This window comes from Scyliorhinus torazame, chromosome 17 (genome assembly GCF_047496885.1).
Source record: "Scyliorhinus torazame isolate Kashiwa2021f chromosome 17, sScyTor2.1, whole genome shotgun sequence".
In the NCBI taxonomy this organism is placed as follows: domain Eukaryota; kingdom Metazoa; phylum Chordata; class Chondrichthyes; order Carcharhiniformes; family Scyliorhinidae; genus Scyliorhinus; species Scyliorhinus torazame.
This window is the reverse complement of record NC_092723.1, coordinates 44,447,254-44,472,402: the sequence shown is the minus strand read 5'-3', so window position 1 is coordinate 44,472,402 and position 25,149 is coordinate 44,447,254. Positions and strand designations below refer to the sequence as shown.

General features: G+C 46.3%; 1 protein-coding gene across 1 annotated transcript in view; it reads right to left on the bottom strand.

The window, feature by feature from the left end:
• The window catches only part of itpr3 (inositol 1,4,5-trisphosphate receptor, type 3), a 361,536-nt gene that overhangs the window by 51,406 nt on the left and 284,981 nt on the right, over positions 1–25,149 (bottom strand). Inside the window, exons 38-41 of the mRNA XM_072480387.1 lie at positions 24,964–25,054; positions 23,745–23,920; positions 13,961–14,153; positions 5,234–5,406 (exon numbers count right to left, since the gene is read on the bottom strand). Of these exons, the coding sequence (XP_072336488.1) occupies positions 5,234–5,406; positions 13,961–14,153; positions 23,745–23,920; positions 24,964–25,054 (633 nt within the window). The remainder of the gene's footprint in view (positions 1–5,233; positions 5,407–13,960; positions 14,154–23,744; positions 23,921–24,963; positions 25,055–25,149) is intronic.

Here is a 25,149-nt window from a genome sequence, read left to right as displayed (position 1 = left end):
ATGATGCGATTAGGCGAGAATTAGGGAGCATAAGATGAGAACAGAAACTGTCAGGAAAGGCACAAATGAAAAGTGGAGCTTGTTCAAGGAACAAATACTGCGTGTCCTTGATAGGTATGTCCCTGTCAGGCAGGGAGGAAATGGCCGAGTGAGGGAACCATGGTTCACAAAAGAGGTTTAATGTCTTGTCAAGAGGAAAAAGGAAGCATATGCAAGGATGAGAAAACAAGGTTCAGTTGGGTCGCTTGAGGGTTACAAGATAGCAAGGAATGAGCTAAAAAAACGGGCTTAGGAGAGCTAGGAGGGGGCATGAGAAGCCCTTGGCGGGTCGGATCAAGGAAAACCCCAAGGCTTTTTACTTTTATGTGAGAAATAAAAGAACGACCAGGGTGAGGTTAGGGCCAGTCAAGGACAGTAGTGGGAACTTGTGCATGAAGTCAGAAGAGATAGGTGAGGCGTTGAATGAATACTTTTCTTCAGTGTTCACCAAGGAGAGGGGCCATGTTTTTGAGGATGAGAGTGTGATACAGGAGGGTAGGCTGGAGGAGGTAGATGTTCTGAGGGAAGGTGTATTAGCAATTTTGAAAAACCTGAGGGTCAACAAGTCCCCTGGGCCAGATGGGATATATCCTAGGATTCTTTGGGAGGCAGGGGATGAGATTGCAGAGCCTTTGGCGTTGATCTTTGGGTCCTCACTGTCCACGGGGATAGTGCCAGAGGACTGGAGAGTGGCGAATGTTGTTCCTCTGTTCAAGAAAGGGAATAGGAATGACCCTGGTAATTATAGGCCGGTTAGTCTTACTTCAATGATCGGTAAGTTAATGGAAAAGGTCCTGAGGGAGAGGATTAATGACCATTTTGAAAGATGCAACTTAATCCGGGATAGTCAACACGGATTTATGAAGGGTAATGGAAGGGGAGGGGGCGGCATGGAAGAGGCTGGAGATGCCATCCTGTGTGGGCACGAGTCCGAGGGCGCTGGTGACGGCACCGTTGCCGCTCCCGCCTACAAGTACACCACGAGTCCGGTGGTGGCGGCGACTCTGAAAATTTGGGGGCAGTGGAGGCGGCACAGGGGTGAGGGGGGGCCTCGGTTTGGTCCCCGATTCAAGAGAACCATCTGTTTGTCCCGGGAAGAATGGATGGGGGGGTTTCTGAGCTGGCATCGGGCAGGAATTAAAAGAATGGGGGACCTGTTTATAGATGGGACGTTCGCGAGCCTTGGGGCGCTGGAGGAGAAATTTGGGTTGCCCCCTGGAAATGCCTTCAGATACATGCAGGTGAGGGCGTTTGTGAGACGGTAGGTGAGGGAATTCCCGCTGCTTCCAGCACAAAAGATTCAGGACAGGGTGATTTTGGGTGTATGGGTTGGAGAAGGCAAGGTCTCGGCGATCTATCAGGGGATGCAGGAAGAGGAGGAGGCCTCGGTGGAGAAACTAAAAGGCAAGTGGGAGGAGGAGCTCAGGGAGGAGATAGATGAGGATCTGTGGGCTGATGCCCTGGGTAGGATTAATTCTTCCTCCTCTTGCGCCAGGCTCAGCCTGATACAGTTTAAAGTTGTTCACAGGGCGCATATGACAGGGGCGAGGTTGAGTAGGTTTTTTGGGGTAGAGGACAGGTGTGTGAGGTGCTCGGGGAGCCCGGCAAATCACGCCCATATGTCCTGGCATGCCCGGCGCTGGAGGGGTTTTGGAGGGGCTTTCCGAGGACTATGTCCAAGGTGGTGAACACCCGCGTCAAGCAGAGTTGGGGGTTAGCATTATTTGGGGTATCGGACGAGCCGGGAGTGCAGGAGGCAAAAGAGGCCGGTATTCTGGTCTTTATGTCCCTGGTAGCCTGGCGGAGGATTCTGCTACTGTGGAAGGATGCGAAGCCCCCAAGCGTAGAAGCTTGGATTAATGACATGGCAGGGTTCATTAAATTGGAGAGGGTAAAGTTTGCCTTGCGGGGATCTGTGCAAGGGTTCCTCAGGCTGTGGCAACCGTTCCTAGACTTTCTGGCGGAACGTTAGGAGGAGGTCAGCAGCAGCAGCCTGGGGGGGGGTCTCTGGGTATGTGTTTATTTTGTTTTGTGGGGGGGGGGGGGTTGTATATTGGGGGAATTATCTGTATAGATTGGGCGTACAGTGTCTCTTTGTGTGTTTTCTTTTTTCTTTCTGTAAGTTGAGGGGGGGGGTTGTTGAAAATTTGTTAAAATTGAATTAAATAATTTTAAAAACAAAAGTCTTGCCTCACAAATTTGATTGAATTCTTTGAGGAGGTAACTAGGTGTGTAGATGAAGGTAGAGCAGTTGATGTCATATACATAGTTTCAGTAAGGCGTTTGATAAGGTTCCCCATGGTCGGCTCATGAAGAAAGTGTGGGATAGAGGGAAATTTGGCCAATTGGATAAGTAACTGGCAATCACATAGAAGACAGTGTGGTGATGGATGGAAAATTTTCAGACTATGACCAGTTACCAGCGGTGTACCACAAGGATCAGTGCTGGGTCCTCTGCTATTTGTGATTTTTATAAATGACTTGGAGGAGGGGGCTGAAGGGTGGGTCAGTAAATTTGCTGATGATACCAAGATTGGTGGAGTAGTGGATGAGGTGGAGGGCTGTTGTAGGCTGCAAAGAGACATTGATAGGATGCAGAGCTGGGCCGAAAAATGGCAGATGGAGTTCAACCCTGATAAGTGTGAGGTGATTCATTTTGGTAGGACAAATTTGAATGCGGATTACAGGGTCAACGGCAGGGTTTTGAGGGATGTGGAGGAACAGAGTGATCTTGGGGTTCATGTCCACAGATCTCTGAAGGTTGCCGTGAAGAAGGCCTATAGTGTGTTAGCGTTTATTAACTGGGGGCTTGAGTTTAAGAGCCGTGGGGTACAGGACCCTGGTGAGACCACATTTGGGTATTGTGTGCAGTTCTTGTCACCTCATTATAGGAAGGATGTGAAGCATTGGAAAGGGTGCAAAGGAGATTTACCAGGATGCTGCCTGGATTGGAGGGTAGGTCTTAAGAGGAATGGTTGAGGGAGCTAGGGCTTTTCTCATTGGAGCGAAGGAGGATGAGATGCGACTTAATAGAGGTTTATAAGATGATGAGGGGGAGACGTTCAGAGACTATTTCCTCGGGTGGATGTAGCTGTTACAAGGGGGCATAACTATAAGGTTTGGGGTGGGAGATATAGGAGGGATGTCCGAGGTAGGTTCTTTACTCAGAGAGTGGTTAGGGTGTGGAATGGACGGCCTGCTGTGATAGTGGAGTTGGACACTTTAGGAATTTTCACGCGGTTATTAGATAGGCACATGGCGCACACCAGAATGACAGGGAGTGGGATAGCTTGATCTTTGTTTCGGACAAAGCTCGGCACAACATCGAGGGCCGAAGGGTCTGTTCTGTGCTGTACTGTTCTATGTTTTGTGTGGATTAGGGACAATAGGGTGGCACAGTGGTTAGCACTGCTGTCTCACAGCGCCAGGGACCCGTGTTCCGATTCCAGCCTTGGGTTACTGTCTGTATGGAGTTTGCATGTTCTTCCTGTGCCTGCATGGGTTTCTTCCAGCTGCTCCAGTTACCTCCCACAGTCCATGCTAAATTGTCCCTTAATGTCCAGGGATGTTCAAGTTAGGTGGATCGGCCATGATCAATGCACGTGGCTGCTGGGGTGAAGAGGGGCAATGGGCCTAGGTGGCGAGCACCCTCGGAGGATCGGTGCAGACTCAATGGGCTGAATGGCCTCCTTCTACACTACAGGATTCTATGGATATTCAGAAATAATGTTACAGATCCAACACAGTAACCATTATAATTCCCATGGTGTTGTGGCATTGCATTTCTGTGGCTGTGGGCAGTGATGTCAGTGGTTATGCTGGGATTGGGTTATTAGTGCCCATCCGTACTGACACACTGAGTCAATGGAAGAGCCCTTAATCTGCATGAGACAAGATGTGGAGACGCCGGCGTTGGACTGGGGTAAGCACAGTAAGAAGTCTTACAACACCAGGTTAAAGTCCACCAGGTTTGTTTCAAATCACTAGCTGCTTTCGGAGCACTGCCCCTTCCTCAGGTGAATGAAGAGGTATGTTCCTCTTCATTCACCTGAGGAAGGGGCAGTGCTCCGAAAGCTAGTGATTTGAAACAAACCTGGTGGACTTTAACCTGGTGTGGTAAGACTTCTTACTGTGCATGAGACAAGTGGTTGTATGTGACACCATGGAAACTGATCTTCCACATTCAGCTGGAAAGTGCTTCATCTGGCCCTTTTTGGGTATGGGAGGTGTTGTTCAAGTTTGCCTCCGATGCCATGGAGTCTTTTCCAGCACCAGGTATAATGAGGCCAATACCCCAAAATATTTTGGCCTGCCTTTGGGGATCCAGGTCACTAGCCTCAGCCACCTCCCAATAAACCCCACCCCAGTCCTGTGGTGTCTACTTCCTCCCATCTCGTGGCTGGTATACCTCAACTAATTTGGCCAAACAGCTTCCAATCCTATACCAGGTCCTTACTCAGTTGGGGCTGAGATTCAGAGCAGTCAATTCAGCATCACTGCCAGGAGCATCACTGGCATTATTTACCTAAAACTGCAGTGACAGCCTGCTGAAATCCCGGAGGAATTTGGGGACCTATTAAACTTGTTATTTTGTACTGACTTGTGACATTACCTGCTAATTTACTCCCGAATTGAAAATGATGTAACAAATCCTTAATACGATCTATTGAATGCCAGGGGGAGATGGTTAGATTGTCACTTGTTAGAGATGGTCATTGCCTGGCACTTGTATGGTGTGAATGTGATTTGCTACTTGTCAGCTCAAGCCTGAATGTTGCTGCATTTGGGTACGGACTGTCTAGCTCTAATTTTAAAACCATGCCCTCTTTTCCTCGACTTCCCTAGTCTTTGCAATCTAGCCTCATAAATGAAGGCTATAAATGAGCCCAGGTTTCATGTTGGTAAAACTGCACTTGCACCACCTCAAAGGCCATGTGGACATTCTTGCATCTGGCATTTTAACAAAGGTAGTGATCCATTTAAATGAGCAGGTTAATGTTTTTGTTAAAATAGTGGACCAAACAACAATTGTTTGTCCACTAATATTACCGACGGTAAGTCGTTTCTCGTCTTATGACTTGTTAATTGGCTCTTTGAACAGTTTGGATTTCCAGACCCAACACTCCAAAACAATAAAGTCAGTGCCATTTTTCACGTCACTTGGGGGAAACTGTAAGAGAAAATGTGACCTAACCTGGAGGTTATTGTTATGGTTTTCACACAGGAGCTGTAGAAACCGCAGGATGGGTCGCATTATTGCCACTGCTGGGCTGATTTCAGCTTCCTTTTGTCCATGTTCAGCATCTCTTGATATGGTCATCTGCGACTTGTTGTGAACACTTGCCAACAAAAGCTGGACATCTGTTCCTAAAGGGAGAAGAAGCAATGATTGAACTTCAACAGAAACAAAATCATTGTTGTTGTGTAATATCACTATCAAACACATTAATGTCTGTCTGAAAGTACTTCATCCGCTACAAGAACAGATGTTAATGGATTCATTAAAAGAGCAGACAGCGGAGTTTTATAGGAAGGTGTTAATGTCTTTATTATTGATATTGCACAGTATGATTCCAACCCATTGAAGATTTCATGATGCAATTCCATTTAACAACCTGTTTTTCCTTTATTATGATAACTTAAATCAAAATATCCTTGACAACATAAAAGACATATCAGCCCACAAAAAAAAAAATTCACTTTTGGAAAATGTAGTAATTCTTCGGAAGACAGATGTCTATTTTTTTTTTACTGAACTTGTAAACGTTAGATGCAATTTCTCAGCAAACTCATCCCTGCAAAGTCCTCCTTACTAACATTTTGGGGCTTATGCCAAAGATTTGGAGAACTATCCCACAGATTATATTTATACTCACCGAATCATAGCTTATAGTCAATGTTCCAGTCACCGCCATCACCATCCCTGAGTATATCCCATCCCACCAGCAGGATCCTCCCAGAAGATGGCTAGAACATAGAACATACAGTGCCGAAGGAGGCCATTTGGCCCATCGAGTCTGCACCGACCCACTTAAGTCCTCACTTCCACCCTATCCCCGTAACCCAATAACCCCATCTAACCTTTTTTTGGACACTAAGGGCAATTTATTATGGCCAATCCACCTAACCTGCACATCTTTGGACTGTGGGAGGAAACCGGAGCACCCGGAGGAAACCCACGCAGAGAAGGAGAGAACGTGCAGACTCTGCACACAGTAACCCAGCAGGGATTTGAACCTGGGACCCTGGTGCAGTGAAGCCACAGTGCTAACCACTATGCTACCGTGCTACCCATAGAGGTACACAGTTAGGAGGGAGTTGTCCACAAAGTCATCAACATTAGTTTTGGACCTATTCAGTCTCATGACATCAAGTTAAACTTGGGCAAGGAAAGTACCTGCTGTTTACCATCTACTGCACGCCCTCAGCTGATGAATTAATACTCCTCCATGTTGAATACTTGGAAAAAGCACCGAGGGTGGCAAGGGCACAGAATGTACTCTGAGTGAGAGACATCAATGTCCCCACAGTGCCTCAGTAGTACTACTACTGACTGAGTAGGCCAGTTGCTGACCGACATTTCTGTCAGGCAGATGGTGAGTGAGTCAACAAGAGAGAAAAAATTACTAGGCCTTCTCCTCACCAACCTATTTGTCAAAGCAGCATTTCACATTATAGGCAGGAGTGACCGCCGCCCAGTCTTTGTGAAGATGAAATCCAATCTTCACAGTAAGGATACTGTCCTTCGTGCTGCGTGGCACCGCCACTGTGCTAACTGAGTTAGATTCAGAATAGAGTTAGCAGCTCAGAATTGAGCATTCATGAGGCACTGTGGGCCATCAGCAGCACCAGGATTGTCACCAATTGTAACCACTTGCCCCGTCATATCCCTAACCCTATCATTACCATCAAGCCAAGGGATCAACCCTGGTTCAATGATGAGTGCAGAAGGGCATGCCAGGATCAGCACCATAGAACATAGAACATTATACAGCGCAGTACAGCTCCATCGGCCCTTGATGTTGCGCCGACCTGTGAAACCAATCTAAAGCCCATCTACACTATTCTATTATCATCCACATTAAATGCCCTTAACGTTGGCGAGTCCACGATTGTTGCAAGCAGGGCATTCCACGCCCTTACGACTCTGAGTAAAGAACCTACCTCTGACATCTGTCCTATATCTACCTCCCCTCAATTTAAAGCTATGTCCACTCGTGCTAGACATCACCATCCGAGGAAAGAGGCTCTCACTGTCCACCCTATCCAACCCTCTGATCATCTTGTATGCCTCTATTAAGTCACCTCTTAACCTTCTTCTCTCTAACGAAAACAGCCTCAGGTCTGCCAGGTATACCTAAGTATAAGGGCCGGAATTCTCCAGCCGGGATTTCCTGTTCCTACTGGCAGCGCAGTCTTGTCCGTGGCTTTACGACAGCGTGGGGTGGCTTCAATGGGAAATTCCATTGACAAGCTGCGGGAGTAGTGAATCCCACTGCCAGAGAATGGCACGCTGCCGAGAAACACCAGGCTGGGCGACTGGAGAGTCCAGCCCAAAATGTCAACCTGGTGAAGCCCACGCCAAACAGAAGCTGCATACAATAAGTGATCACACACCCAACTAGATCAGATCAAAGCTCCGCTGTGTGTCGTGAATGATGGTCGGCAAGTAGCATTGCTCCTGATCTCATTGCAGTTTTTGTCCAAACATGCACAAAAGGGCTGAACCTAAGAGATGAGGGGCGAAATTCTCCGGAAACGGCGCGATGTCCGCCGACTGGCGCCCAAGACGGGCATCGCGCCACCCCAAAGGTGCGGAATGCTCCGCATCTTTGGGGGCCGAGCCCCAACCTTAAGGGGCTAGGTCGGCGCCGGACAAATTTCCGCCCTGCCAGCTGGCGTAAAAGGCCTTTGGTGCCCCGCCAGCTGCCGCGGAAATGACATCTCCGGGCGACGCATGCGCGGGAGCGTCAGCGGCCGTTGACAGCATTCCCGCGCATGCGCAGTGGAGGGAGTCTCTTTCGCCTCCGCCATGGTGGAGACCGTGGCGGAGGCGGAAGAGAAAGAGTGCCCCCACGGCACAGGCCCGCCCGCGGATCGGTGGGCCCCGATCGCGGGCCAGGCCACCGTGGGGGCACCCCCCGGGGCCAGATCGCCCCGTGCCCCCCCCAGGACCCCGGAGCCCGCCCGCGCCGCCTTGTCCCGCCGGTAAGGTAGGTGGTTTAATTTACGCCGGCGGGACAGGCATTTTAGCGGCGGGACTTTGGCCCATCCGGGCCGGAGAATCGCGCGGAGGGGCCCGCCAATCGGCGCGGCGCGATTCCCGCCCCCGCCGAATCTCCGGTGCCGGAGACTTCGGCAACCGGCAGAGGCGGGATTCACGCCAGCCCCCGGCGATTCTCCGACCCGGCGGGGGGCCGGAAAATCTCGCCCCAGGTGTCCTTGACATCAAAGCAGGTTTTTACCAAGTGTGGCATCAAGGAACCCTTGTAAAATTAAATCAATGGGAATCAGGGCAAACAAATCTCCATAAGGACATATGAATTTGGAGTAGGAGTAGGCCAATTAGTCCTTCAAGTCTGCTCCACTGTTCAATAAGGTCATGGCTGATCTGATTTTAGCCTCAATGATAAATTTCCATCTGTCCTTGGTACCCTTGGACTCCCTTGTTAGTGAAGAATCTACCTACCTCTACTTTAAAAATATTCAATGACCCTGGGCGGGATTCACCGGCGGCAAGAACGGCGCGAACCACTCTGGCGTCGGGCCAACCGGAAGTTGCGGAATTCTCCGCACTTCCAGGGGCTAGGCCGGTGCCAAAGGGACTGCGCGAGTTAGCGCATGCACAGAACTGCCGGCGTGGTTTAGCGCATGCACAGTTCGGCCGGCGTATTCTTGCGCATGCGCAGGAGGGGTGTCTTCTCCACACCGGCCATGGCGGAGCCCTACAGGGGCCGGCGCAGAAGGAAGGGGTGCCCCTATGGCACAGGCCTGCCCGCAGATTGGTGGGCTCCAATTGCGGGCCAGGCCACCGTGGGGGCCCCCCCTGGGGCCAGATCCCCCTGCCCCCAAAGACGGCACCAGCCGGCCTACCAGGCCGCTGCCAATGGCCCCCGACCGGCATGGCGTGATCCCTGCCCCCGCCCGAAAACCGACGCCGGAGAATATGGCAGCTGGCGTCGGAGCAGCGCCGCGGGATTTCGCTGCCCGACGGGGATTCTCCGACTCACAATCATCTGAGAGAAATAATTTCTCCTTGTCTCTATCTTAAATGGGAGATCCCTTTTACAGTGTGTCCCCTAGCTTGAGTTTCTCCCACTAGGGGAAACATCCTTTCAACATCTACCCTATCAAGTCCCTTCAGATTCCTATCTGTTTCAATAAGAGCATCTCCAGTTCTTCTAAACTCCAATAGATACAAACCCAGCCTTTGCCCAAAGGATTACTCTCCCATTCCTGGGTGAACCTACTTTGAACTGTGTCTAGCACATTTATATCCGTTCTTAAATAAGGAGATCAAAACTAAACACAGTACTCCAGATTTGGTCTCCCCAAAACCCTGTGCAACTGTAGTAAAACATCCCTATTTCTATATTTAGTTCCCCTTTCCGCAAGTGATAACATTCATTTGCTATCTTAATCAGTTGTTGTATCTGCAAACTAAGTGTCTGCGATTCATGCACTTAGATACCTCTGACTTCAGTGTCCTGCTATCTCTCTCTATTTAATTAATATGCTGCTTTTCTATTGTTCCTGCCAAAGTGGACAAGTTCATCTTTTCCCACATTGTTCTCCATCTGGCAATTTGTTTCACCATTCATTCAACCTACCTAGATCTCTTTGCAAGCTCCTTATGTCCTCTTCACAACTTGCTTGCTTAACTATCTTTATCACATTTAGCAATCACCAATTTGGTCCCTTCATCCAAGTCATTGATCTAAATTGTAAATAGCTGAGGCCCCAGCACTGATCCCTGCGGCACTCCACTCATCACATTTTGCCAACCCAAAAATGACCCATTTATGCCTACTCTCCGTTTCCTGTTGCTAACCAATTATTAGTTATCCTAATATGTTAACCCCTACATCATGAGTTATTTTCTGTAGTAACCTTTGATGTGGCAACTTATCAAATACCTTCTGGTAAGTACAGAACATTCACAGGTTCGTCTTTAGCCAGAATGCTTGTTACTTCCTCAAACAACTACAATAAATTATTCAAACATGATTTCCCTTTCACAAAACCATGTTGACTCTGCCTGATTGCATTAATCTTTTCTAAATGCCTCGCTATAAGCTCTTTGATAAACAATTCCAGCATTTCTCCTATGACATGTATTAAGCTAACTGGCCTGCAGTTTCCTGCTTTCTGTCTCCCTCCTTTCTTAAATAGAGGAATCGCATTCCCATGTTTCCACTATTCATTCACACTCTCTCTGGTGGACCAACCTCCGAAAAACCTCAGTCATGGTGACTCATTTATTCCTACTCTTTCCCATGAAACTACCATCAATTGTCAAAAAAACACATCTGTTTTACTAATGTCCCTTTGGGGAAGGGAATCTGATGTCCTTACCTCGTCTGGCCTACATGTGACTCCAGACCCACAGTAATGTGATTGACTCTTAACTTCCCTCTGAAACGGCCGAGCAAGTTACTCAATTCAAGGGAAATTAGGGATTGGCAACAAACGTTGGTCTTGCAATGCCCACACCCCATGAAAGAATAAAGCAAAAGAAAATCATACCCCTTCCATATTTCTGATGCGTAGATGATAAGTTAGCTGTATTGTACAAACCCATGAATAGGCCTCGGACGCCGCCACTTTCGGTCTTAAAAAGTGCCAAGTCTATTTCAGATTATCCTGGAATAGTAAGGTGTCTCAATAATTTCAGTAACAGGTGAAGCTAGTCATTTCACGCTGCTACTATGCAGTAGCTACCTGAGTGGTATTCACCAGTGACAGGATACCGCTGGCAAGCCAAAAAGACATTCTGCCTAACACAAAAATGAATAACATTGGACACGAATTTCAGTGCACGTTTGATGCCAGGTATGTAGGGCACACACCCCAACAACTGGTGGATTGTATAAAACAGCACATCCTTCAATTGTTCACAACAGCAAAGTACTAACCATGTTCAATCTGTGCTTGCAAAACTCAAAACATATTTGTCCAACATTAAGTGTAATTTCACGATTAGACAACACTTGCTAAACAATGTTGATTTTGTTAAGAATTATGCTGACGCCTAATCTAAGATTATCAATCAGGTATGCAGTTGGCTCACTTACATGTGCTCGAAACTACGTACCTCCGCATACAGGGCCCTGTTCCTTTCAGACAGAAGGAACATGTCTCCACATTGCACCTTTCTCAACTAAACAAAAGCTTGGGGGACAGCCATTCCCTGGTTCATTTTCTATGGCAATGCCTTGATCAATCAGAATCGACTTGCCTGGTATTAATTTAAACAAAAGCTTGGCAGTTAACTTCTCCCTGGTACATTTTCCATGGCAAAGCCTCTACCAATCAGAGTCCATTTGCTAGCCAATCAGTATTCTTATCATGCAGTGTAAAGTGTTGTTTTCTTTACAATTGGTAATCTTGTGAATTCTAATCTTCTGAGTGTAAGATGAAAAGCTTCAACAGCATGTCTCTTTTTTCAGTAATACTCAAGTTCTGTTCTACCAAATGACTTTTAGTCATTCTTTGTTTGTTCTTTATATTCTATCTACGTTCTGACCTGCCACTCATCTTTGTAGAATTATATATTCTGGAATATCGCCTTAAATGTCTGCCACTGCATCTCTACTGACCTATCCCTTAATTTAATTTCTCTGTTCACTTTAGCCAAATGTCTTCATGTCCTCATAATGGCCCTTATTTAAGTTTAGAACACTAGTCTTAGATGCACTCTTCTCTCCCTCAAACTGAATGATCACATTTTGATCCTGTTACATAGGGGCACCTTCACTGTTAGGTCATTAATTGATCCTGCCTCGTTGCACATTACCAGATGTAGTATCGTCTGCTCTCTAGTTGGCTCTTGAATGTGCTGCTTTAAGGAAATTTCCTGAAAACACTCGATGATCTCATCATCCAGGCTATCTTTGCCAATCTGAATTCAATGGAATTCACCCATGGTTATTGTTGTATTTTTCTCACAAGCTCCCATTATTTCTTTCTGGATACCCTGTCCTTTACTGTAGTTACTGTTTGGGGTCCATAGGCCACTCTCACAAGTGACTTCTTGCATTTACTATTTCTCATCTCTGCCCAAATTGATTTAACATCTTGAACTCTAGAACTAAGTTCATCCCTCTCTGTTGTATCAATGGCAATCTTAATTAACAGAACTACCCATCCAGCTTTGCCTAGCTTCCTGACCTTCCTAAGTACCTTTGAATATTCAGGTCCCAGTATTTATCATCCTGCAGACATGTATCTGAAATGGCTGTGAGGCCATGCAGCTTTATTTCTATTTATGTTGTCAATTAATCAGTTTTGTTGCAGCTTAGAGAAAGTCTAGAGAATAGTTTTTGAGAGACTGAGAGGTGACAGATGATCCCCACAGGAGCTGTTTAAGTGTGCTGGCAGTGTGTTCTAACTTTTGAGCAGGACTGCAGAGACTGAGATAGACCAGCAGTTTTCAGAGCGCTACCCCAGGATATTCTGAATGACGGGACTCAAGCTGGGTCATAATGCAACTCCACTGAGATGAAGAAATACAACCTGACTGTCAGTTGTACTGACATGAAGATTTTTCACCGAAGCTAACAAATTTAACCTTTGAGTAGTTGTGCTTGCTCCAGATATTTTATTTTGCTCATTGTGTTCAAAGCAATCAGATTTATATCAAGATCAATGGTGGCGGTGACAAAACATTCACATGTAATTACATTGAGAATTCCCATCACGCGCCATCAGAAGACGTAACTGTTATTGCAGCTATTGTGAACAGGGTTTTCAATGCACTTTGAAAATGAATTTTTTGTGACTTGCTTCGCAATTTTAAGCCATAATACATTTTTGGCTTGATTCCAAATAGAGCACAAAGCAAATGTTGAATGATCAGGTTGTTTTCATAAGAATCAATGTGGTATTTACTTGAACAAGTAAATATTGTGCGTTCAACATAATAAAATGTCCCAAGATGCTTAACAGCAGTGTTGGTAAAGTAAAAAATTGACGTTGAGGCACACAAGGGGAAAATAGGCAGATGAGCATTAGTTAACATAGAAAGATAGAAACTAGGAGCAGGAGGAGGCTATTCGGCCCTTTGAGCCTGCTCTGCCATCCATTATGGTCATGGCTGATCATCCAACTCAACAGGCTAATCCCGCCTTCCCCCCATATCCTTTAATCCCCTTCATCCCAAGTGATATATTTAACAGCTTCTTGAAAACACACAGGGCAGGATTTACCGACCACCCCGCCGCGTGTTTTTCGGCGGCTCAGGCATCCCGCCAGCAGGGCCTACCCATCCCGCCGTTGAGAACATGAGAAAATGGTCAGGTGTGTATTGGATGAGTCAAGTTTGGAGCTAACAAAGGCATGGATGAGGGTTTCAGCAGTAAATGGATTGAGGTGCAGTCAGATGGTGTTACAGGGGTGAAAATAGTTGGATTTAGCGATGGTGAGGATAGGTGTTGACAATCTCATCTCAGCGTCAACTATGATAACAAGATTGTGAACCATCTGGATTAGTCTCAGATGGCTCAGGGAAGGAGTTGTCATAAAATGACACCCAGACGCATAATGAATTTTCAAACAGCATTTCTTAACGAGAGACCATTGACCTGAAACATCTGTTTCTCCCTCCACAGACCTTCTGATTATTTCCAGCACTTTCCTTCTCTGCTTCATAGTTTGTGCTGGATTTAATAGGACAATGCAAATATCAGTGAGAACACTCTACCTTTATGACCAGCTCCATGATTAGGATTTGTTTTCTCATGCAGATCATTCTTTGATACTTTGCCTCCCAGTTCATTCATGTTGACTGACACATTTGCTTTGATTTCTTGCTGAGCAACTTTCATGCGTTGATTAAGCACCTTGAAAAACTTTTCTGATTTATTGTCCCCAGTCATAAGGCTGTGGAAGGAATTCTAGATACAAAATAAGAATCAACCATACATATTAGCAAACATGCTTGTATCTCAACATTTTGTATTTTCAGATGATACATTCCATCAATTGATAAAGGTCATAACCTTTAACCTAAAGGTCATTCACTGTCTGTAACAATATGGGTGAAGACATGGAATTCTCCGGCCGTTGGGATTCTCTGTTCCTGGCAGCAGCCCATGGGTTTCCCAGCTGCGTGGGGTGTCTTCAATGGGAAAACACATAGACAAGTTGCGGGAAGATAGAATCATGTCGCCATGATACGGCGCAACTACTGGGGGACCAGAGAATCCAGCCCATGTTTGTCACCTAGACTGATTGGTAAGTGGAGCTAAAACTCTCCTACTCCTGGTACAAAATAACTCAAAGCTACAAAATATTTAATTTACGAAGATGAAACAATGTTCAAATCACAAAAATTACAAACACTGACATTTAAAGAACAATGTTATAAATTAATACTCCATTAAAATTGAACTGAAAGTAAACAATCAGCAAATGGAAAATGAAACAAATCCCCAAGATACAGGTCGACCCAGACAGTTCAGGCAAGAAAATAGTAAAATTATGAAAAGGACATCAGATAGCTATAACTATCTATTTTATAAACCCATTTATTTATTTTTTTGATTTAGAGTACCCAATTATTTCACCTAACCTGGGTCGTGGGGATGAAACCAACGCAGACATGGGGAGAATGTGCAAAGTCCACATGGACAGTGACCCAGGGCCGGGATTCAAACCCGGGTCCTCAGCGCCGCAGTCCCAGTGCTAACCACTACGCCACATGCCGCCCTATTATAAACCCATTTAGAAAATAAATACAACTGAATGAATATTAACCTCATCTCCCTCATTGGCTGTCGTCAGTCATTCATTTATGGCTTGCTGGAAGAATCTAGGATTTGATTTAAAGACAAAAGTAATTTCCTTGGTTGCCCTGATGTCCAACTTATTCTTCAGTGTGAAAGAGGAGACAGAACAATCGATTGAGGATACTTTTTGTTAAAAGTTTCTATTTGGTTCCTCTACTTATTTTAATCGGGGTCGTTCTATTCCCTACCTGCCTGGTGGGATCTGCCTATGCAGTTAAAATCGAGTATGTTATTTAACCATTCATATTTCAATCCTTTCATGCAGTCGCCAATAGAAACATGCCATAAAATTCCTGAATTTATGTAAATCAGGGTTTTATTATGTCAAAGGACACTGCGAGCACTTTAAATGCAGCCTAAGCACGAACATTCCTCTGCCAATCGGCCGTTCTCGTGAACTCCCTTTGTATTAAATATTCCCAAAACCTTTGCACTGCCATTTACCTGCAAGCTGGTAAGTGGCCAAGAGTCACTTGGCCTTTTTCCGGTGGTAACCAGTTTGCGCCCTCTTCATGCCCATTCTAAATGGGAAGTGGACTGGATGTATTTAAATGAGATCTTGGAGTTAAAACACCTCAGACCTAAAATTAATCCCAACAATTGTGTTTACAATTTGTCACACCTGCCCTCTGCCATACCAAATCTAATTTGAAATCTAAATCAACCCCATGGAAAAGCTGTACTTTTAGAACATCAAATCTGCCCATCATTACCGAAGAGGGTTATGGCACTTGTTGCTCTCAAGCAGAGTTCTGAAGAACGGTTTTGAGAACTGTTCTAAACAAAAAAAAATTTCTTTTCAGTTCTTTGGTGCCTGAATATAAATTGCAAGACAGTAAGATATACGATCAGTATCTGAGCCCCAGAACAACATCAGACTGAACTCAAAATGATCCTTTAGTGAGGTCTGGTTGCATGATTTACCCAGAGACACTTCTGGAGTATGAGGGCGGCACGGTGGAACAGTGGTTAGCACTGCTGCCTCACAGCTCCTGGGACCCGGGTTCAATTCCGACCTCGGGTGACTGTATGGAGTTTGCACTTTCTTTCCCTGTCTGCGTGGGTTTCCTCCGGGTGCTCCGATTTCCACCCACAGTCCAAAGGTGTGCAGGGTAGGTGGATTGGCTAAATTGCCCCTTAGTGTCCAAAAGGGTAGGTAGAGTTACTGGGTTATGATGATAGGGTGGAGGCATGGGCTTAAGTAGGGTGTTCTTTCCAAAGGCCAGTGCAGACTTGATAGGCTGAATGGCCTTCTTCTGCACTGTAGGGATTCGATGATACTTTATTAATAATAATACAAATTCAGAGCACAGCTATATTCGTAACTAATTATTGAGCAATCCTTTCCCATTAAACCATTTATGCTATCTAGCATTTATTCCACAGAAATTGAATAAACGGCCATCTAATACAAAACAACAGTTTCATGTTAGTATAAGAGTAGCATTTAGACTGAATAGCCTAGATATTTGATCATACCTGAGAACGATCATTGAATGGGTGGGGTTCACTTGGGCACATGTGAAAATCATGCTGAAACCTTACCACCATGTTTGTGGACAGTATTATCAGCACTTCTAATTGGTCGCGCACCTATTTATGTGGCAAGCAGCTGGGAAATCAGGTATCTCTGACAGTGCTCAAAGGTAGTCAGCCATTGCGCCCCACCCCCCTCCCGCTGTTAAAAAGCTTGTTTAAATATGATTATCTGGATCACGATCAGTGAGGGCGTGATCCAGATTGTACTGAGCGCTGCGGATCGAGTGACTCGAGTGAGGTTTTGCGCCCAGTGGGATGCCCGATTTGGGCTGCCCCAGCGATGCACCCGTACGTTCAGATCAGCGTCGTGCACAACGAGGTGGGAAAAGAACGCCCAATATTTCCTACATTCACACATTCTAAGTTAAACACATAAATCAGAAAGTTGCAGATGAAGTTGCCCCAGTCTTTCAGAAACTTTGTTACACTGGTACCTTACTCAGAGACTGCATTAAGATATACAGTACAGTCTTAGTATTTATGGACTCAACTGATACCCATTAAACAGATGACAAAATGTTTGTAGTTGTTCATTCAAGTGTAAATGAATTTTCAACAGTGTGACAAAATATTAATTATTGGCAGACAACCTTTCTTGCATTGAAAATCTACTTTTACAATTGTGTAGTCGCATTCCTTCAGTTTTTAATTCTGGGAGTATTAAAAAAAATAAAAGATTGAAAGAATTATTTTAAACAATTATCGATTTATTTCACTTTGTGAATCTAATTTGATATTGAACTGGTTAACATAACACTTTCAGGTTTAAACTTTGAAGGGGGAATTCTAACCCAAACAAACAAATATGTTGGAGTTGCATGGGAAGATAAAATTTTTATTAATCTCAAATCAATCCTCAATCTGCTTACTTCCAAAGGCAGGGCGAGACGCAGGCAGAAAATCTGCCCTTAGGAGGCATATTAGTCATTAAAATGTATTAAAGAGGCAGCATGTTTCATATTTAACCCATCGTTGCGGTTTAACCCAGCAGCTGAAAGAAGATGAGGCCTCCTTCGTGGAAGAGATGTGTCCTTGCAGCAGTGCTTGTGGGGCAAGAGGAGCAGGACTACCTCCTCATAGCTTACCAAAATCCCACTTTCTAGGATTGATAGGTAACCACTTCTCCCGGCCATCGACCTGAAAGTTAACTCTGTTTCTCCCTGCACAGATATTTCCCGACGAGGATTTCCTGTTTTATTAATTTTGGATTTCAGCATCTGCAGTGCTTAGCTTTTAAACACCTTGGCTGAACTGTATCTCAAAACCCGCCAAGCCATCCTAGTTTGGTAACCCTTAATACACATGGTTAACAAAAATATATGAATCTCCGTTTTGAAATTTTCAATTAATTGAGTTTCAGTAATGTTTTGGGGGAGAGAATTCCAGATGTTGAACATGCGAAGAAGAAGAAATAGTTTCTCGATCTATCCTATCAACTTTCTATCCTATCAACTTCCCTAACCTTCTAAAGCACCTCAGTTCATTCACCTCTTAACATTCTGCTATCAGCAATAACCCAGTTATATAACATTTATTATAAACAGGTTGCCATTGTCATTTCAGTAATGCTGGTCGGAGAATATAACCCACAATATCTGAGTTCTGTAACGTGTTTGCCCACATTGCATTTATTCATTACCCTCTTGCCTGTACTCATTCTCAACAAGCTGCAGTCAAACCTGCAATCAAAGCAAAATGCTTCCAAAGAAGATTCAATTGATTCAAAGCATTGGTCAAAATCTTAAATCCGTGTGTATTTGGTAAACCGAGGGAGGAGTGAAGGAGTATTGTACAATAATCCATCTTTTCATTTTTAATAAATGTTTTTTCCTTGTTGTTAAAACTAATTAGCAATCCTGTGACTCTGTTCCTCCATAAAATAAAATGTTATGATTTTTTTGAGCCAATTCTGGGGTCTTCCCGTTCAGTTATAACATCAACTGGGGTCGTAACACCTGGAACAATCAGAGATTCAGCATCTTATCTCCAACTCATTCTTCCGTCAAGTGTGCATCCCAGTTTAGATTGCAGGGACACTGAGGTTGCCTCTATATCAAGTAGTAAAGGCAAGAAACATGTTGGCATAGCTATAGCATGTAAATACACAGTAACTAGAAATAAACGGCATGATTCTCTGGCCTCGTTGCACTCTCGGGTAATGAGGCTGACTAGCGGGAGAGGCCAAAAACGAGATCCGCGTCGGGCGCCAAACAGTTTGCAATGCAACCGGCCGGCTCCCGTAGGCAAAATCGGGATCTCTCTGTAGCATGAGGAGAAACCAATTATCACCACTAAAGCCCCATTCTCATACAATCAATGATAGCGACCCCGTATCCAATGGCCTCCTGTCATTCAGCGGCATCCCCACAGGTGGTCACACTGGCGCCGATTAGTACTCCTTTTGAAAAACTTGAATGTGGTGGAAGGGCATCTGGGGGGCTGAGGAGGTGAGATGCCATCTTTGCTCACAGACAAAGAGCCCGGGGGTTGCCAACCTAGTATTTGACAGGGAGTGGGGCACCCTCAGCAGGGGTGGTCACCATGGGGGTTGGGCCAGGTGGAGGGGAAGCGCTGGGCGGTAATCACTCACGGCACCACCATGCCAACCCCTGGATTGTGTGTACCCGTTCCGGGTGCAAACCTTGTTCCTGCCCGTCTGTCTCACCGATCACCCATAACTCCACCGACTGCTGAGGCCTCTGGCCGCGCGGCTGAAGGCTATTGCCAATAGAGAATTAGCAATCGTGGTTAAGTGAGCACATGCCAAGTGGATTCCCGTGGGTGGGCGGGCCATGCAGCATGTGGGAGTCATTGCCTAGCATCCCAATCACACCCTGATGCCTGGACACTGTGCGTAAACACAGTGTGAGGCAACACCACACACGCAACACCCGAACACCAAGGGGATGGAAAACAGCTCCGGGTACATGTCCACTGCTAGAAGGTGGGTGAGCGCCATGGGGAGGAGGTGGGAATGCCCGGAAAAATGGGCAGAGACCGGGGGTCAGCCTGCATTGTGGAAGAAAGTGACAGAGGCATCGTTTTGGTTGTGCAAAAGGTTGTTTAATGTGCTGTACAAAACCCCACTCCCGGTGGTGTCCCCCCCATCCCCTACCTGCCCCTCCCACCTCCGAACCCCCATCCTGCCTGACTTTCCTGGCTATACTGTTACGTCTTGGTGTTCCCCCAGGATGCACATCAGAGGTGAAGGCAGCCAGCTGCTTAGCTCGTCCCATGGCCCTCGATGCCCCTGGCAGGTGTACTCTGGTGCCAGAGGGCCCTGGCTCTCTTCTCGGTGACATATGCACAGCTGTGCCACCCTGCGCCATGTGCTGACTTTGAGATGTGGCCTCATCAGACTCGGGGGAGCTGGTGGCCACCGTCGCCACTGCTTGGGACAGGCCCAGGTTGACACTCAGCAGCCCCTCCTCCCAATCAGTGCCCATAGGGCCTTGGAGTTCACCTTGGAACAGAGGGGCAGCCGGTACGAGCCCCGGCTGCCCCTACATAATCTGGTTCTGCCAGCCCTGGTGGTTCCCCATGGACCACACCATTGTATCGATGCCCTCGGCGATGCTCCTCAGTGACTGAGACATGCTCTGCAGTGCCTCACCCATGCCCACCTGTGACTAGGACAAGCTCCACAGTGCCTCGGACATGCCCATCTGAGATCGGGACAAGTCCCGCAGAACCTCATCAAGGTTTGCCTGGTGCTGAGTGATATCCCCCAGTGAGGCGGTCATTCTGCGGAGACCCTCAGCCATGGCCGTCACTGACTGCGCAACGCCTTGGACACCTTCACTCATTGTGCCGACGTCGTGCACCAGGCTCTCCACTGCGGTCGCCACCCTAACACCAAGGGGATGGAAAACAGCTCCGGGTACGTGTCCACTGCTAGAAGGTGGGTGAGCGCCACGGGGAGGAGGTGGGAATGCCTGGAAAAATGGGCAGAGACCGGGGGTCAGCGTGCATTGCGGAAGAAAGTGACAGAGGCATCGTTTTGGTTGCAGTGTTGGCCTTGGCGCCATCTCTGAGACTCCTCCAAGCTGCTGGAGCGACGCTGACATCTCCCTCTCAATGTCCCGGCCTCTCCCTATCATCTCTATCAGCTCCCTGTAACCCACTTCCACAGGCTCAGCATCAGGCTGGAACCCAGCTGGGTCCTGGGATCCAGCAGCCCTCCAACTGCAGTCTAGCCTGGGGGTTCCTGTCTCCACACAATGTACATCAGCAGCAGTGTGGTGCTCAACAGATTGTGCCCCTGCAGCCTGTCCACTAACATGTCCCTCCAAGGTGCGTGTATCTGCGCTGGTGGAGGGTGGGGATGACAGCTGTGCCTAGACCACGGCTGCATCCTCGAAGCTCTCCTCCGAGGTGTTCTCCTTGGAGTCAGGAGAGCGGACACCCGGGAAGGGCAGGTGCCATCGGCTAGAGGACCTGCGGGAGAATGGATTTGTGGTCAGTGAGAGGGATGGGTCAGTCAGTGAGGCAATCACTACTCATGTTTAATAGGTTCCCCCAGGTGGAGCCCGGTGGTTCCTCACCTCTGTGTGGACTGTGGGTGACAGATCTGTCCTCCAGGGCCCGTTCCTTTAAGGAGGTGAGGATCTTATGTCTGGCACCCCTATGCCAGTCTGGGCCCTCTGCCGCCAATTGTGGGAGAGCTTTGCCTGCAGAGACACAGAGAGGGCATCGTTAGCTACACATGTGGTTCAGTGGTGGGAGAGGGGGTGTGAAGGCTGGGTTGGGGGGGAGGCGGGAGGGAGTGCTAGGGGTCACTTGGACAGTGAGGGGGTGGCTGCTCCATTCAGCGGGGCGGGAGGGGGGGACTGCTTTGGTGTCTACTCACTCGTGCTGCCCAGTTTAAGTCATTGACCTTCTTCCTGAACTGCTGGCTAGTCTTCTTGGTCATACTGTTTGAACTAATGGCTGCCGCCACCTTTTCATAGGCAGCACTGACTGCCTTGTGGCTCACTGGGACCCCCGGGGGATCAGGACATCCCTCCTGGCCTCCAGGAGCCTCGCTAGGTCAGCGTCCCCGAATCTTGGGCTGGTCTCTTTGGCGCCATTATTGCGAGCTGGCTGGGGTTGGCTGAGCAAGTGCAGTTTAAGTGCTGCTCAACTTTGTTAGCAGGGTGCAGGCGAGGGCGATCCCGGTGAATCAGCTGACGAGGGGTTATTTGCGGGGAGAAGCCCGTGAGGCTTTGTTAAGTGGACCAATTAATGTTGAATTGCGTTGCCGGATTCGCTGGGCCGAGTGGCGGGAAACTCACGGCAATTCCCGCTCGCTACCACACTTCGATGGTTTTCAGGAGAATCGCACCCAATGTTTCATATTATTTAATTTGAACCAAGGTTCAGGCCTGATGTTCATTACAGTTGCATGGATTATAATTTACTTTACAGAAAGTGAAATGAAGATTTGGACTATTACAAGTACCTACTTCTTGGCTTATAGTAATATTTTAGGCGTAACTTTTCATTCTGAGCTGATTAAAGTTTAATGATGGAAAATGGGCTAAATGCACCTACAGCAATGTGAAGACTATTACGCTTAAAAGGATGGGGCCAGATTGACTTAAGGGGTAAGACTATAAAACAGCAGGGAGCCTTACAAAGCTGGAGAATCGAGATATGCTTGCAAAGAAATGCCCAGAGAGTTGATTTGTTTTGGGAGTTAGAGCTTGGAAAGGATTTAGTGAGCAATGGAAGGCTATGTTGTCATGGAGATGGGTGGAGCTTAAGAAAGTTAGTGTTTGAATTCATCTGTGTGTTTGGTGATGGGGGTAAGCGTTGTACAGCAAGGAAAATGCCATGCAGAAAAGATTCTGCTGTCACCAGGTTCTGGGAAGGCAGTGGAGATGGGGGGGAGGGGGGGGGGGGGGGGGGGGGTTGCTGTTAGTTGGCTCTGCGAAGTTGGGAACGCAGTGTGTGCAGTTAGGGCTCAAGAGAAAACTGGGGGACTGGGAAGGTGGCAGAAGGTCACTAGCTCCGTGCTGAAATGGGTTAGGACCCAGAAGAAAGCCTGGGAGCTATTTATACCTTGGTGTAACTGGGAAGATTGGAGCTTGGTGAAACCCAGGGGCAGTGGCAACTCAATGTAGTTAGCCGCCAATTAAGGAGATGAAATTACACCAGGAGGGAGAGGCTGGGAAGCAGATTTGGAAATCTATGGGAATGATCTCCAGAGATGAGATTGAATTCCTGGGACTTGCGCAGTCATTGAGGCAGTCCAAATTAAAGCGGCCTTGAGGGAATTCAGAGGTTTGATCTATGAAAGTGGACATTTTTGATTCCCCTTAAGGGAGGCAGAGTTTCAACAAGATTGGCTGACTTAGTGTTTACATGACATTTGGGTGGGTTGCTGAGAACTCTGTGGAATCTGTCTCTGTCCCAATTGCTATTTATTGTACAGTGTGGTGTATTCAACCATAGTTTGTCCATACACCTTATATTAACCCCTGAACATTAGAGTATAAGACAGATATTGTAAATTGTATCTTTTTGACCTTGTGGGGTAAAGTTTATTTATATTTATCCAAACCTGCAGAATCTTGTTTTATTTTCTCAGTAATGTCTTGAATCTCAAACCTTGTCTACTGTAAACAAAAAGTAATTTATCCCAAACCAGACATTGCCAAAACCTTTGGGTCTGGTCCAAGATCATAACAGGGATTCAGGTAGTAGTTGAAATATCATAATCAATGTAACAAAATAAAAGTTAATTATTTAGCAAACCAAAATCCATATTGTTGTGAAGCAATGAACTCCATGTTTGTAAAAGTAGATTATCTGGGTCAGAGAAGCTGTTTGGCAGTAATTATGACTTAGTATGCTGGTAAAAAACTTAGTTACACATCATTCAGCAAAGTTTACCATTTTCAATGATTTTCATAGCAAGAATAGTGTGGGAAAATTGAATTTCACGTCAAATCACTGATTTTATGCTGATTGCACCTGTAAAGACTGCAACAGCAAACACTGTAGAGGAGCCACGATCGGGTTTCACTGACAACTTTCAGGTTTCTGCGTTTAACTGTGCTTGTGCAGACGTCAGAAGTTGCTGTCAGTTTTCCACAGTAATGCCGGTGAGTGCGACAGTTTTGGTACCATTATTGCCGCAAATTCTGGACCATTATCCCCAGTCTGGGTTGTTACCTGAATTTCTGTGTTCCCCCCATCGAGCAAGGCAATGGCTAGTAAAACACTCTCCTGGAAAATCTTGTCACTTTTGGAGCTCGTGATGAGATCTGCAACCAGTTTTGTGGCTCCTTCTCTGTCCAGGCGACACTGGACAGGAACTATTGAGTTCCAGTCTTGACACTTATCTGGATCTTAGACACGAATAAAGTAAAGTTGTTACTATTGTTGGTCACTGTATGAACATCAATAACACAGAAAATTGTGCAGCAGCCTATTATCTGAATAGAAAATCCTGAAGGATAAGTGGAGAATGGAAACGCAAGATATTCCGTCAAGATATTTTGCAATGGTTTGTTGCAACTCGTGTTAGAAATTACAATAAAATAAGCATATGCTCTCAATGTGGTTGTTTGCTAATATTTAAGCACAGATGTCATATTGATATCTATTATCTACGATTCTGAAACATACTCTTTACAATATTAGATATATGTTCTCATATTCTGACAATCCAGCAGAATTGTCACTCAACAAATTCTTGCATCAGATGGTAGCTGGAGTGGGTCAGTGGATTATTCTCCTGCCGCTGAGCCAGAAGGCCTGGGGTTCAAGTCCCACTCTGGGACTCGTCAGTTATGAACGAACTCAGCCACTGGTGGAGCAAGCCAGAGTGTATCAGTGCTGATCCCCAGCCTGGATAAATGGGGAGGGTTCGGCAACAGGAGGTATATTTGGCTGTAAAACCACCTACCAAATCCCCCAAATATGATAGTTGATATGAAGGTGATCAATCAGCATTGTGGTGACCCCCATGAAACATGGGAGAAGCTGAAAGAGGAACCAACCAAGTGTGAGGCAACATCTCATTTGGAGTTTAAGAAAAATACATTCAATCTCCTTCTTGTCATGATGAAACCTATCTGGAAGGACCAATTTGAATCTTCACAACGGGAAGTCTTGCCCTCCTCAACTCATATCACAAAATGGTTGCCATCTATTTCTAAAATGCCCTGGCTTGTACTCCGAGAATAACCCTAACTGTTTCTTTCATCATTTGTGTTGTACCTCTGTACATTCCTACATCTGGTGGCCCACTGTACTCATATAAGGCAGATTCTCAACTGGTGCTGGGTGCCCACCCATTATGATGGACATTCAAATTTCCACTGCAGTAGAATATTATGAAAGTGCAACCTGATTGAGTTGTAATAGTTCGTGTTTTTCCAGTAAGTACCTCCAAAGCACAGGTCGATTGAGTCACCTTTCGAGTTTGATTTTTTGCCATAAAGATAGCTGCTCAGAAGAGTTTTTCTTAATTCATTTCCCTGCAGGAAGAGAATCATGTGATGAGCACTGTGCCAATATTTCCACAACCGCAACTATAGTCCCACCAGGATAAGCAAATGCATTGTCTTAATAG